Source organism: Lacerta agilis, chromosome 5 (genome assembly GCF_009819535.1).
Source record: "Lacerta agilis isolate rLacAgi1 chromosome 5, rLacAgi1.pri, whole genome shotgun sequence".
NCBI lineage: Eukaryota > Metazoa > Chordata > Lepidosauria > Squamata > Lacertidae > Lacerta > Lacerta agilis.
The window spans coordinates 30848438-30863161 of record NC_046316.1 but is presented as its reverse complement, the minus strand read 5'-3'; the positions used below and the strand labels follow the sequence as shown (position 1 = coordinate 30863161).

At 40.0% G+C, this 14724-nt stretch overlaps 1 protein-coding gene across 6 annotated transcripts in view; it reads left to right on the top strand.

Annotated features, from left to right (window-relative positions):
* Positions 1 to 14724, top strand: part of PRKG1 (protein kinase cGMP-dependent 1) — a 580751-nt gene that overhangs the window by 495132 nt on the left and 70895 nt on the right. For all 6 annotated transcript variants that reach the window (XM_033149161.1, XM_033149165.1, XM_033149166.1 and 3 more), the window contains one exon: positions 8561 to 8626. In XM_033149161.1, the coding sequence (XP_033005052.1) occupies positions 8561 to 8626 (66 nt within the window). The remainder of the gene's footprint in view (positions 1 to 8560; positions 8627 to 14724) is intronic.

Below are 14724 nucleotides of genomic sequence, written 5' to 3'. Positions count from 1 at the left end.
CAGTTTATGGTAAATTAATGCATCTAATTAATCAATTATTCAGAGCTTACTTCTTATTGGGAATAAAATTAACTGTACCTACTGCTATATTCTTAGACAAACTAGAATTTTGCAATAGGAAGGGCACTTTCAGTGTTCAGTATAAATGCCATGTTATTTTATTGCTCTGAAAACTTACTGGGAAATCTAAGGATTTCTAGAATGATCTGAAATGCAGGGAGACACATTTTGAATACAGTAACAAAAAAACACTTGGCATACTTTCTAAGTGTTGTTGCATTGTGTGGGACTTCCTTGTATGTGATGGGAAAATAAAAATGGATGGAGTATCTATAGTATATAGTATATTATTTCTCTAATAACATCCAAAGCAAAAATGTTCAAAATTGATTAGTATGGCTCATGAACTTCCATAAAAATATGCAAGAATGAAAACAACCTAACAAATAAAGGTAACATACTTAAGCATAACCAAGCACGTTTCAACCAACGTGATCAGAACTAAATAACTAGTATCGCAAATAATAAGTCAAATACTGTATGTGCAAACCCCACATGCTTCATGGCTCTAAGAAGCTGTATGAAAGAGATTTGATCATATTGCCGTTTGAATACAGCTTTTTGCAGGACAAGGCCAAAAGGAAAACACACACACACACACACACACACACACACACATTGTTTGAGCATTAAATAGGCCACAAACATCTATCAGGTTTTCTGCGAATTGACATTTGTTCCAATTCAGCAGTGAACAGTGGGTTTTCATGGGGAAAACAGCAGGCCAAACACAAAACTTCTTGGGCCTGTGACTTGAAATCATGGGGCAAACAAACGTGTGGCTGGGCCCTAAGTGTGTTTTTCTAAACACGTGTAGAAGCCTTCTTGTGATTTAGAACACTGCTAATACAGATCCCAGTTATGGGGAGCCTTCAAAATGTACTTAGCTGAACCTGCTTTGAAACTCTGTGCAGACATTAGAATTAAGCACACAAAAGTTGGGAGTGGAGAGCATAGCACATGGGGTGCATCCACCCCCATTCCCCTACACTTCGTCCTCCCATGTTCATGTTGGATACCTAAAGTAGGTCTTTCTTTTGGGCTTTTACAGAAAGTAAGTGCAAGCTAGCTCATAAAATAGTAATAACAGATATCCAACCAACAAATTCTTCCCAGTTTCTTGGAGGAAGTAACTGGCATCTTATAACTGGTCCTGAGATTCCCTTACCATCGCAACATATTGCGTATGGAGGTGATCTGTTTTTAGAATTTGCCGTCATCTAACAGAATAGCTGTGTTGCTCTGTTGTGAAACAGAATTATAAACATCAATACGCTTTCCAAGAAAAAAGAATGGATGGCTCCACCCTTCATCTTGAAGTTTTGAAATCCTTCAGGAGAATGGTCCAACATGCTTATTCAAGTGTTTCAGTAGTCAAATTTATACCCTGTCTTTCATCTTTCCCCATCCCTTGCTGTTTGCAAACTAAAGCTGTGACAAATACATAACAGCAAGCCAGAAAGCAAGTGTTAACAGCAGAATCAGTAAGAACTAAAACCCTGAACACGTTTTGCAAGCTTGAAGAGGTGAGGGAAGGCAAGGTCAGGAAGGCAAAGCATTATGACACCATGTCAATAACCAATTGTGGATCCTCAGAGTTTGCTAAATACCAAACCTCGACCTGTGTTCTAGCTGTATTTTGTTATATGCAAATGAACACATACCTAATTTCCATAAAGTTGACAAAAAATGTAGTTAATGCATTGGTTAGAAGTCATAACGAAAGCTCGGTGCTGGATTTTCCAGCATAAAAAGAAAGGTACAAACTTGGATTAGCCTGCTCTTTGATTTTAAGATTTGATTTAAAGAAGAGTTACATTCAACACCAAGGCATTGTCTGTGTAAAACACAGAAATGAAAATCCATCCCTATCCTTCTGGGAATATGGTGGATGACAGCCCTAATTGCTCTCTTAACACTCCTATCATATGCCCAGCAACATAATTTCCTGTAGGTCGAACTAATGTCACCCCCCACTGGAGCTGGGGAGTAGTTAATTTCTTTTCAAGTCAGCTCCCTAGTTTGGATGGACTTTTTAAGATGACAGAGCGCAGCTTTGCATAAAATATTTATGATACTTCAAAAGGAGTGTCGGTAAAAATTCATTTTAGAGTTTATTTTCTTAAAGCTAATATCGGGTAACATAAAATATGTTTTTGCCATTGGCTCTGTTTTAGATTCTAAATTATAAGATATTGCTATGTTCCTTTCAGCTGTGATTGGAGTGTACAAACAAACCAATACTCATGCCTCCCTTCTTCCTCAACCACTGCCGTAGAAGGCAGGTGGCATACGAAAAGCAAGTATTAGGCCAGGTGTTTGTTATGATGATGATGATGATGAAGCATCCTTTCAACGCAAAAGCTGGAAGCTTTTTGCTAAACAAACATAAAAATCCTTTGACAGTATATCTTAAAATTTTGAAGCTACAGTTATCCCAGTGGCAAAAACATGTTTTAAAATGCCAGAGATTAAGTTTACATCCCTCAACGAAAACCCCTAGAGGTCCATTCTATGTCCTCTGGGCATTACTAGGGATGAGTGGGTGTTCTCAACTCTACTCTGTTACCTTTGTGAGATTTCATTATTCCTTGTGTTCCACTCTTGTTGCCCTCCAGCAAAAAGGAGAATTTAGAAGTATTTATAACACATATTTCACAACGGAAAAAGTTTATTTCTTTGAGATTTCTGAATATAAAACATTAACAATGATGCCTGGGCTGGGGGGATTACTTTGGCTCATACCCAAGAATATGGTTTGACTCATGCAAGGCTAGAGACTGATGTTCACTGATCACCCCTGCCCAGTGACTGTATGAAACCCCAAAGACTGCTTCTGAAGATTGGGGCACCCTTCAGAACAGAATGGGATATAGCGTGGGAGACTTGGGTGGGCCATGGGGAACCTCAGGCCCAGGGGAGTGGGTCAGTGGTTGCCCTCTAGACTTCTCTATGTGACCGTTGAGATTCTCATCAGGCCACACACCCACTCTTCAGGCCCCTTGCTGGTTCTGCTCCACATCCTCCTCCAGTTCTTTTGTCAGACTGGAATGTGTCCTTGAGCTACAGCAATGCCTTTTGCTTGTCTGGATGGAGATAGATATATATAAATATATATGCATGTGTATAAACGGTGCGATATTTTTGTGGTTGGACTTCAGCCTACTGTACAAGGATAAGAATTGCATCTGCTGCCACACTTATCCCTGGTATTTGGCCCCCAGAATGTTGCCTCTGATGAAATGCAGCCCTCAGGCTGAAAGGGGTTCCCTACCCTTGAATTATAGTCTAAGGGTGGTGCTCCATGTTGTTCCCAAACTTATGCATGCCAAGATGACACACATGCATGGGCATAGACAGGGGTGTGCCGGATTGGCAGGGGAGATGCCAGTCACAAGAGGATACAGCCACAGTAGAACATATAAAGCAAAGATGAATAATATGTCTTGTCGCCGGAACCTCTGTGGTGCTAGCAAGGGAGTACAGTGGTACCTCTGGTTACGTACTTAATTTGTTCTGGATGTCCGTTCTTAACCTGAAACTGTTCATAACCTGAAACACCACTTTAGCTAATGGGGCCTCCCGCTGCTGCTGCGCCGCCAGAGCACGATTTCTGTTCTTATCCTGAAGCAAAGTTCTTAACCTGAAGCGTTATTTCTGGGTTAGCGGAGTCTGTAACCTGAAGCATTTGTAACCTGAGATACCACTGTAAAAGAAAATAATCTCACAGCGTGGAGCTGCTAACAGAAATCAGAAAGAAGTGCATGACTAAATCATGATAAAGGGGACATTTCAGAAGCATCTAATCTCCAGGACTCAGTGATGGCTATGAATTGCACACTGCTGATATAATTTTCTTCTGCCTGCTCTGTAATCTGAATCTTCTTTGGTGAATTAAAAAAAAATTAATACTGTCAGTTCAGCATAGCCACCTGCTTAGCACAGATTGTGTACAGCAGAAGACTATAGCTTGACTGTATTAATCAGGGGTTCATTTGAAAAGCTACACTTAGCAGGGTTTCAGTGGCAATTAATAAAAAATATTTAGGAAACATGGCATATGGTGCCATAAATTATATACTCAAGCATAATGAATATTAAATCCATTTCCTTCACAACTTTCCTTCTACTCTTCCATTTGATACTGAACAATGAGATCCTCAGCTTTGCAGTTTGCAGCCACTGCTGACAACTGTCCTCTCTTATTATGATGGCCAGTTCTTGGAATGCCTTCATAGCAGCTTGGCCAAAAGAGGTTTAACAGGTTCTGGCTTTCCTGTCAAAATCCTGCATTTATAGAAATTGTGCCAAGGTGCAGACTCCTGTTTGTTTCCCTTAAAAATAAATAATTGCTTGCATCCTTCTTCGCCTTTCAATTTACAGTGGCATGAGATATTCTGTCAAATGTGGAACCTCAACCAGGAACCTCTTGTCTCCCATTTTGAAATGGCATACACTTGGAACTACAGGGATTTATTTCAAAAGGATTTGGTGGGAGACGTGTATTTCTCATTCATATTTGCCTGGAGGCAGTGTGGTGAAGTGGATAGCATTTGACATAGGAGATTAACGTTCAAATTGCCATGGCACTATCTGGGCCGCCTGGGACAAGTCATTATCACTCATCCTACCTCAAAGGGAAGATAGTTAATAATTGTAAAACACTTTGGCCACAATCAAACATGGGATTAAACCCATTTAACTGTACATTAGATTGTAGGCAGGATTTCCATACTGAAAATGAATGTAATAGTACCAGTACTTTGTGAAGATCCCAGTAAAACATGACACCTGTGTCTGACATTCATTTTTAAAAACATAATATATTCTGTATTTCTCATTTGTGGTACAATCAAATGACCAATAATTAAAACCTCAATTTTTCAAATAATAGTTGTTATCCTTCATTTTTCATGTATCAGGTGGTTTTCACAATTAGATGTTAATGAATACAACAGCAGAAAGTTTGCATTTCCCCGCAACCTACAAATAACACTTAACAAATGCATTCAAATAACTAGAAAGACAAGATAATTATATCTGTATTATATTTATGGACTATTATTTTTATTTTTATTATTAGCATGAATATTCATGAAAATTTATTATTCTCCAGAATAACACGTGGTGTATTTCAATTACTAGTCATATGCTCTAGTGGCCTGTTTGGGGCTGCAATCTTATTCACACTTAGGTTCCATTGCAATCCATGGGTTTTACTTCTGAGTAGCACTGTCATAAAACTATAATGCATCTCGAACCAATTCTAGGAATCATCATCCGAATAAGGCTCCTCCCCACCTGCCTCTAAGGGTTTTCTTTTGATTTTAGCAAGCAGCTTCATTTTGATACTGAAGAACAGAATGTGTTCTTCACAAGGAACTGTAGGAAACTGCTGAGCTAGACAAGAAAATAAGAATAAAAAAAAAGTTTTGGCATGCAGATTAGCTCGATCCCTTGTGTGGGTTAACAGGTGTCATGTTTAAGTGTGTGCTAGTATAAAGCATTTGCCGCTACATCTGTTGGTGGCAGAAGGTCTCAGTGCAGCAGAACTGTTAAGAGAGTACGGATGATGAGAGTAGATGAACTTTGTGCTTCTTTGTGGCTCAGCAGTATGCTCTGCTTACATTTTACATCCTGCTTCCAGGAGATACTTCCCAGAGCAGCTGTGACCTTTTCCAAGCCTAAAAGGTTTTAAGCTGGAAGGTCTGTAAAATTCCTGAGCTGTGCCAGAGCCCAAGGTAGGGTCATTGGATAGAAGGGAACAGTAGTTTTCCCAGGGAGGAAAATGGTAACATCAAACTCTTAACTATGGGCTACTCTGACAGTGAAAGTGACTCTGAGAACGAGGGTTATCTCTCTGGAAGTAGTGATGAAGAATACAGCCTAGAAGTTGAAAGAACCTGCGAGTCAGTGCTCACCAGATTGTATTTTCATAATGATTTTATGCTGGTGGGTTGGGGGAGAGCGGGGCTAGCACTGTGATTGTCTACTGTGTGCTGCATTATAATGAACATTTGGCTTACACTAATAGAAAGGAGTATTAATAACTTGCTGCATGTTTGGAATTGGAATCATTTCTCACATCTTAATCTACTGACGTAAACAAACTGTTATTAACTTAGAGGTATATTAAGCACCATAGCCAGACAGATATGTGACTTAGTATAATTGGGTTAATTGTAATTAAACCTGGCTCTTTTTTGCTAGTTTTCTAAAAGTTTGAGCTCAGTTTCTAAAATAAACTGTAGTGAGCTCTGTTATGTTATTGTTTTCACTGTGTGTGACTCTTTACGTTAAATAAAACGTTGAATGACAGTTGTTGCTTCCTGACCTGCCACAGCCTTCATGGCCGGTATTAAAATGCACTTTAAAAAAAAAGAAGGCTTGTGTAAATTCTGTGTTTTGCACTTCGTGCTCCGGCACTAAAAATCAATTTTCGCTAGGCAATACATATAGTGTCATCAATGACAGTAACCAAAAGGCAGCATTAAAGGTGCGTACACATTGCAATGAAGAAATGGAGTATTCTGCAATTAGCAAAAACTTTGAAAGCAGTAGATCAGGACTGATGTGTTACTGCAGGTTTGCTGATACCATAATTTTATTAAATACATATCTTTTTAAAGAGCCATATTACACTGCCAACCTCATATCAGATTTTGATTTATAAAGCTGAGAGTCAATTTGTATACTTTTATATCATATAAAAGTAGCATTTTTATCAGTAAGAGAACAGAGTTCTTTTGTACTAAAAATCCCTTTTGATTGAGCAGTACTTCTACGGAAAGTGATGATAAGCTATCAGTGCAATATTGCAAATGGCCTTCAAACAGCATTACAGAGATGGTGTTGCGGGTGCAATATAAAATCACGGTGTGGGTCAGCCTTTCCAAATGTGAGGATAACAAATGGCAACTACAGTGAAATGTTGCAGTGTGACATTTTCTTTTCCAGAAGACTCTGTTCCATTCAGTTCCCCCGCCATAGCTGTCAACCTTCCCTTTTTTTGCGGGAAATTCCCCTATCAGTACTATACTTAAGACTATAGTACTGATAGGGGAATTTCCCTCAAAAAAGGGAAGGTTGACAGTTATGTCCTCCGCCCCCTTTAATAGTCACTGTATCTTCTATTGCCACTGATCATGCTCAGTTCTTCATTAAGCCATTGTGACTCCCACCCTTAGAGGCCCTGCTAAACTTTTAGCATCATATATATTGGCCCCTGAGTTTGCAATATGTATATATTGAGGTGTGAAGGACCTATGACTCTTCAGATTTCACTGGACTAAAACTCCCATTATCCCTGGCTATTGGCTGTATGGTAAATACTGACTCAAAATAATGATGGTATAAAGGCCCAAAACTACATGACTGTGGCAGACTGGAGGTCTGTAAATGGGCCCCTGCCAACTGCTTTTGTCTCTGCAATCCATCACCTGAAGTCTCTTTCATTCTCTCTCTCTCTCTCTCTCTCTCTCTCTCTCTCTCTCTCTCACACACACACACACACACACACACACACACACTAACTGACAGTCCAGTACCAGAAGGTAGTCTACTAAAAGCTGTAGGGGGAAACCCAAGCAGAAGGGGAAGTTTAGTACATTTGACTATTTAAATTGCAACTCAACTCCCTGTTGTCAGGTACAAAGGTGAGGGCTTTCTCCGTGGTGGCCCCATGACTTTGAAGTTCACTACCAGCAAAGCTGCTACATTTCGGTTCCTCTGAAAAGCCGTGAAGACCCAATTACTTATTTTCACTGGCATGTGTAGGTGTGGTTCTCTGTGATGCTGCATTTTCGTTCTTTAGTGGTCTTGCAAAAATGCTGTGTTTTGCCTTAGGGCTGAATGTGTATTTGTTATCACTGGTTTTAGTAATGTGGGTTTATGAGAAGTTTAGTGATGTATTATATTTTATTATCATAAGAATTGTATTTTACCTGCTATTTTGCATGTGGTCTTGAGTGATTTCAACTCATAAATAGTTAAAATAAATACATTTTAATCCTGAACAGGATAGGCCTGCTTTTAAAGCCGCAATTCTGCAGCAATCTCATCTAGTTTGGGATGTGATCTTCTGAAGAACTTTTTTGGCTTCTTTAAAAATGACGTGCAGATAATGATAATAACACTCAGTTAAATATTCATGCTTCTTACGTGGCCCTCGGTGCTGAATTAGTTGCTCATTTCTCTCATACTGAACCACAAAGTCAGAGAGACCCATAATCAAGATAAATGAATTTGTAAAAAGGCATAGAAATGACTGAGTAACCTATCTGCCGAGAAAATGACTTCTTATGATAATGTTGTTTTGGAAATATTTCTAAAGAGCTGCAAGATTTAAAACAAAACAAGACGTTATTTTTTTAATGGTTTAAAATATAATAAATCACTAAAACATAATTCTCATTTGCAAGGTACATTACTGTGTGAATGGTTTACTTTACTGTAGAGACTGTTGGCAAATTGTGTAAAATGCATATTATTGTCCTTTCAGAGAAGATGTTCGGACAGCCAATGTTATCGCTGCTGAAGCCGTAACATGTCTCGTCATCGACAGAGAGTAAGTGTGCCATTTTTTACCCTATGATACCAATTATCTCAAACTGATCCTTATTGAAGTTGTGTGTATATCCCTTCATCATACAAGTGATCAGAGGATGACTTTTAACACAATCCTGTATACACTTAGGTCTTCCTATCCAAATGCTCTTTATATGAAAAATTCACTTATCCAAACATGAGGAATTAGTACCCCAACCTCACTATGCACATCATACATTCAGATACTCAAACAGCCAGACCTTCATGGAGTACTGCAAAGAAATAATTAGCCTTGTTGTTGTCGTTCAGTCGTGTCCGACTCTTCGTGACCCCATGGACCAGAGCACACCAGGCACCCCTATCCTCCACTGCCTCCCGCAGTTTGGCCAAACTCATGCTAGTCGCTTCGAGGACACTTTCCAACCATCTCATCCTCTGTCATCCCCTTCTCCTTGTGCCCTCCATCTTTCCCAACATCAGGGTCTTTTCCAGGGAGTCTTCTCTTCTCATGAGGTGGCCAAACAAGCCTTACTTTTTGTGCTTTACTGGTCCATGGCAGCAGTTTCGCCAAAGACCATGCATAGCTGTCAACTTTTCCCTTTTCTTGCGAGGAATCCTATTCAGAATAAGAGAGTTTCCCTTAAAAGGGGGGGGGGAAGTTGACAGCTATGGACCATGGTGCAGTTTCCAGCCCGTCCTCAAGGGAAGCATCGTGCAGAGTGTGTTACAACAATCTAATCATGAGGATACAGGAGCAGGCACTACAGTGGAATGTTATTCTGATCCAGGAATGGCTGTAACTGATGTACCAGCCATAGCTGGTAATAGACACTCCTTGCCACACAAAAGCACTGGGACCTCAAGTGACAGAGTACCCCCAGGAGTATCCTCTTCCTACATTGGGGGGCACTTTACTAATCTGGTATTGGCATAAGATACACAAATTAAGTTACAGTTCATATGTTTGGCAGTGACCACAGTTAGAGTAAAAGGACTCTGGGATTTGAAATGACTAACAAGGATAACTCGTATGTGGACTCACAGACCCCCAATACTGTAATTCTTTCACTGTTGTTGTTGTCGTTAAAATTTGTTTACTACCCTTAATCCAAAGGTCCCAAGGCGGTTCACAACAGAAAAATTCAGCAGTTCCAAGCTTCCTGGAGATGTGAATTTAAAAAACAAACAAACCTCTGAATAATTAGCATTTCCTTATCTTAAATCCTACATCAATATGAAGCAATTATTGGGTTGCAAATTAGAGTTTTCGTTTAAATTACAATATGTTGGATGTGCTCTTATTTCACTTTAATCGATCTATAAATGATCCCCATACCCTTTTAATGAAATCCTCAAATTAAAATACACTCAAAGGGATGGAGGGTGAAACATTAGATAGTAATGTTGAGAGAATACATGGAGTATGGAGTATGGCAAAAAGTTCTAGATTATTTTGTGACTTTTCAGATCTCTTGTGACCATAAATGTGTAAGGGGGGGTTAAATACATACATACATACATACATACATAGCTCAAAGAAGTTAATTTCACAATGTATTCTATTTATTGAAGTGAAAGAAAACACTACTTCAAAGGAAATATATTGTTAATTTATCTTACGACCCACCGGAATTTCACTGGGGCTGTATCCAATATAAACAGATGGGGGCTGTTAGGAATTTGAACTAAATAGCTTCTGTGACACATTTACAAGAAAGGTTCCATGTTACACAAACCAGCCATTATGCTGCATAAATCTATAGGGAAAGATGGAAATTAATGAGCCCAATTAGACACATTCGACAGATATTCATTGAGGAAAGCCGCTAAATAATTACTCACATTTTATTTGAACTATTCAGTACAAACATTTTGCAATTGGAACTTAATCATAATTAAAATAAATAGGTGGAATTAATCCAAAATTAGTCTTTAATCATTTGGTAATTATTTTTGATTCTTATGACAGCAACTTAATATGTTTTTCTTTTACTACTGACAATGTCCTTGAAGTAGCAGGAGAGTACATATATAACTCTAAACTTCTAGGACTCAAAGTTAATCCACTGCGTACCAGAGATTTCAACAATGTCGTGCAGCTGAGTGTGACTGCATTCATGCTATTTATAGTGGAATATGTACCTAGTTGTATTGTGACCCTGGAGAATCTGATTTTGCAGTCAGCGTATCCATTTCCAACACTCAATTAATTATATACATGAAGCTAAGTGGAGAAACTTGTTGTAGATTATGGGGAACCTATTAGGCTTTGTAAAAAAAAAAGTACATGCTTGAAGCCTCCTTTAATAGCTTAGGTCAATGCTTTCAGGTTTTTTTCCTCACACATTATTCAAGTTGCATATTGAGGATGTAGTCCTGAAACCATTAATCATCAGCAGCAGCAGCAGCATCTTGTTTATGTCCCTTAAAATCAACGATGTCAAACTTACATATTTTATTGTGGGTGTCAGAGATCGATTGATGTAAATGAATATTCTCTGATTAGTGTATGAAGGTCACTGCCACAAGAATATGACTAAGTTGTTGTTGTTGTTGTTCAGTCGTGTCCGACTCTTCGTGACCCCATGGACCAGAGCACGCCAGGCACGCCTATCCTTCACTGCCTCTCGCAGTTTGGCCAAACTCATGTTAGTAGCTTCGAGAACACTGTCCAACCATCTCATCCTCTGTCGTCCCCTTCTCCTTGTGCCCTCCATGACTAAGTTAGATGGCTTTAAAAGGAAGATTAGACAAATACATGGAGTTTAGGTCCATCAATGACCACAAGTCATAGTGGCTATATGTTATCACCATGTTCAAAGGTAGTATGCCACTGAATATCATTGAAACGTAGGAAGCTGCCTTACACTGAGTCAGACCATTGGTCTATCTGGCTCAGTATTGTCTACACGTACTAGCAGTAGCTCACCAGAATTTTGGAAGATCTTGGATTTTCTGCATGTAAAGCAGATGCTCTATTAAGCCACAGCTCTTCCCCCAAATTTCTGTGCTACAACAACAGCAGAGGGTTATTTTCTTTAAGAATTGTCTCTGGGTTTTTCAGAGGGATCTTGTTGTCCACCACCACAAGAAACAGGTTGCAGGACTTAATAGGCTTTCGATCTAATCCAGAGGAGCTGCTCTTGTATTCTTAAATTCTATTGAATTCCATGAAGGTGGCGGCTCATTAGGAACAAAGTGAGTGGCCCCACAGAACTATCCCTAGCTTTGTAGTGAATGAAATCTGCTCTCACAAGACCACTGAATTTGGAAATATGAGTGCAACCCCAGAGAGTTAATCACAAGTAACAGAATCTAAATCCCTTGGATTCCAGTTTAACCAGGCTTGCAAAATTTCCACACATGAGTATTTAATCACATTTGAGCCTGTCCTGTATAATCCCATGAAATGGTTAAATCTGAACAGAAAGCATAAAGAAGGTTTTTGTTATGAGAATTACCGTTTTCCCATTCCTGCAATGAAAGGTCAGCAGTTTGGGTCTTGGCTCTGCCCACAGCTCAAAGGCAGCTAGGAGCATTTGGGGATACAGGGCTCCCAGAATTCAGTTTGCTCATGCCTCTGTTGCGTGAATCCAAATCTCCATTTGCTCCCATTCTTTGCTCTCTCCTCGGGTGTTTTTAATATACATACCTTGTCTTGCCCCTTCTTACATTGCTGTTTTAAATTCATTGCCGTTCTCCCTCTGTTCTGCTGGTCCACAAGCTCCTTCTCTCGTGTTTTTTCCTCAGTTCTGTCTCTCTTTGTCTTTTCCTGCCAAAAATAAAAAGGGAGTTAAACCAGCTTGCCAGCAGCATTTATGAACTCTGCCTTCACTAGGCAAGAAAGTTGTTGCCTCATACCACAAAGATCAGCGGGTAGCTGGAAAAGACTTGGCGGCAAGCATTCCCTGGGGTGGGAAATCACAGGGAGGCCCTTTTCTTTATTGCTAAGGCACCTGTTGCCTCAGACCACTTTTGATTTTTCTCCTCCACCTTTTCAGTCAATAGAAGCCATGCTCATACAGATAAAGCAGGCTGTATGGGGACATCTTCCTTCAGGAACCCTACCCCTGGCCAATGGCATAACATGAGTTGCCATCACCTGGGACAAAGAAAATTTCCACTCTCAACACCCTCCAGACTTATAGGTTCCTGGTAAACTTCAAGAAGAGCCACCTAACTCCAAACAATCAGCTAGTCTACCTGAAGACCCTGCTGGGCACCTCCAGAGGCCCAACTTCTCTTCCTCCAGAACAAGTGGAAAAGATCAGCTCAGAGGTTTGGATCCTCATCAAATCCAAGAAAGAGGATCTCATGTCTATGGCATGGGTTCTATTTCTGTGCATCTCAGTGGCACACATCACTGTGGGCAAAGCACCAAACCTGTCCTCTCCAGTGGGCTGTACTGCCCTACCAGTAGACATCACATCAAGCAGACACCTGCACGTCAAACTCTCCAAACACCTGCCGAGCCTTGAGATGGTGGACATTGTGATCCAACCAGCAGATAGGATCTCCTTTTCATGATCGTGACTTTTGAGGCAAATAAAGGCCTGTTCTGAAGTACAGCTCCATGTTTAAACATTAAGAAATTGAAGGATAAAAATATTGTGGCACCAAAAAAGAAAAGAAAAGAAAAAGTGGTTATCTGAAACCAACCCCACGTTAACAACAGATGTATGAGCAGACAGGTTAGGACTTAAAATAGCTTGTTCTAGGACAGCTGGTATAATATAACACTAATGGATTTACCAAGTATTCCCAACATCAATTCTCTGAATTTGTTGTTCTGGTTTTTTTTTATTATTATTTTAAAGAGAGCCTCATTAGTGCTGATAGAACACTGGTGATATGAAGTGAAACACCATGCTGAGAATAGCTTGCAGGCTTAAAGGAAATATGCCGGTAAGGTATTTGGAGCAATTTCCCATTTTATCCACTAGCCAAATGAGTATATGTGTTGAAGTCCATATATACAATTAAAAAGTAAATAAAAACACAAGAAGAGCCCTGCTGTATCAGATGAAACATCCATCTTCACCCTAGGACTGTGCTAAACAATCTTTTGGGAATATTTTTGGCACATTTGTGAGGGTGTGGGCAGGGCAAAAAAAACCAAAAACAAACACAATGGCATGAATACAATATCAAGATGCCTGGGGCACTTTTTCAAGCAGTGACTTATCATTATAAGTAATTCAGTGTTTCTCAAACTTGGATCTCCCATCATCTCTAGCTAGTAGACCCAGTGGTCAGGGATGATGGGAGTTGTGGTCCAACAGCAGCTGGAAACCCACATTTAAGAAACACTGTAATCTATCAGTCACCAGCAGGGGCTTCTCTCTCTCTCTCTCTCTCTCTCTCTCTCTCTCTCTCTCTCTCTCCCCTGCACTTTTTATAGATTTTTATAGATTTTATCAGCATAAGCAAGTGGTGGCAATGATCACCCCCATTTCCAGGGCATTCTCACCACAGTGCATCTGAGGAAGAAATTCATAGTTTCACTTACAGATAGAGGAAAACACGATTGTCTCCTCTTCCATACAGTAGTAGTAGTAGGACGGTGGGCTTGGTGATGCCTCCCCCTGCCATGCACTCTAAAGGATGCTACAATGTGATGTAGATTTCTCCCTCAGATGCTTTGAAGGCAAAAATGGACACAGATGGGGCAGATCACTGCCACCACTTTCCCACAAAGGCAAACCCTTTTTTAATAAATAAATAAATAAATATTTAATAACAACAAATAGAAATACATCTAGTCTCCCAGAATGCTAAAACTAAGTTCCTCACTCATCTCCCACCTCCTGAAAGTCACAACAATTTCTTCAGTGCATTGCATGGACAGGCGGAGTCCCCCCAAACCCCAGGCGATCCCTGACACAAGACAACGTGTTATGGGATTAAAATTGGCCAGAACTTTATTAAGATTCAGATGTAGGGAGACCTTGGCTCAGGCATTGGGCATTTTTCCTACCCAGCCTCCAGCTGGGGATCTGGGCAATGTCAGGGTTATCCAGAATGTGTGGGGATTGGGCTGGCTCTGGAGAACATATGTTCAAGCAGAGAGCCCGCCCCCTGTTTGCTGCAACTGGTGGGGGAGAGCAATGACAACCT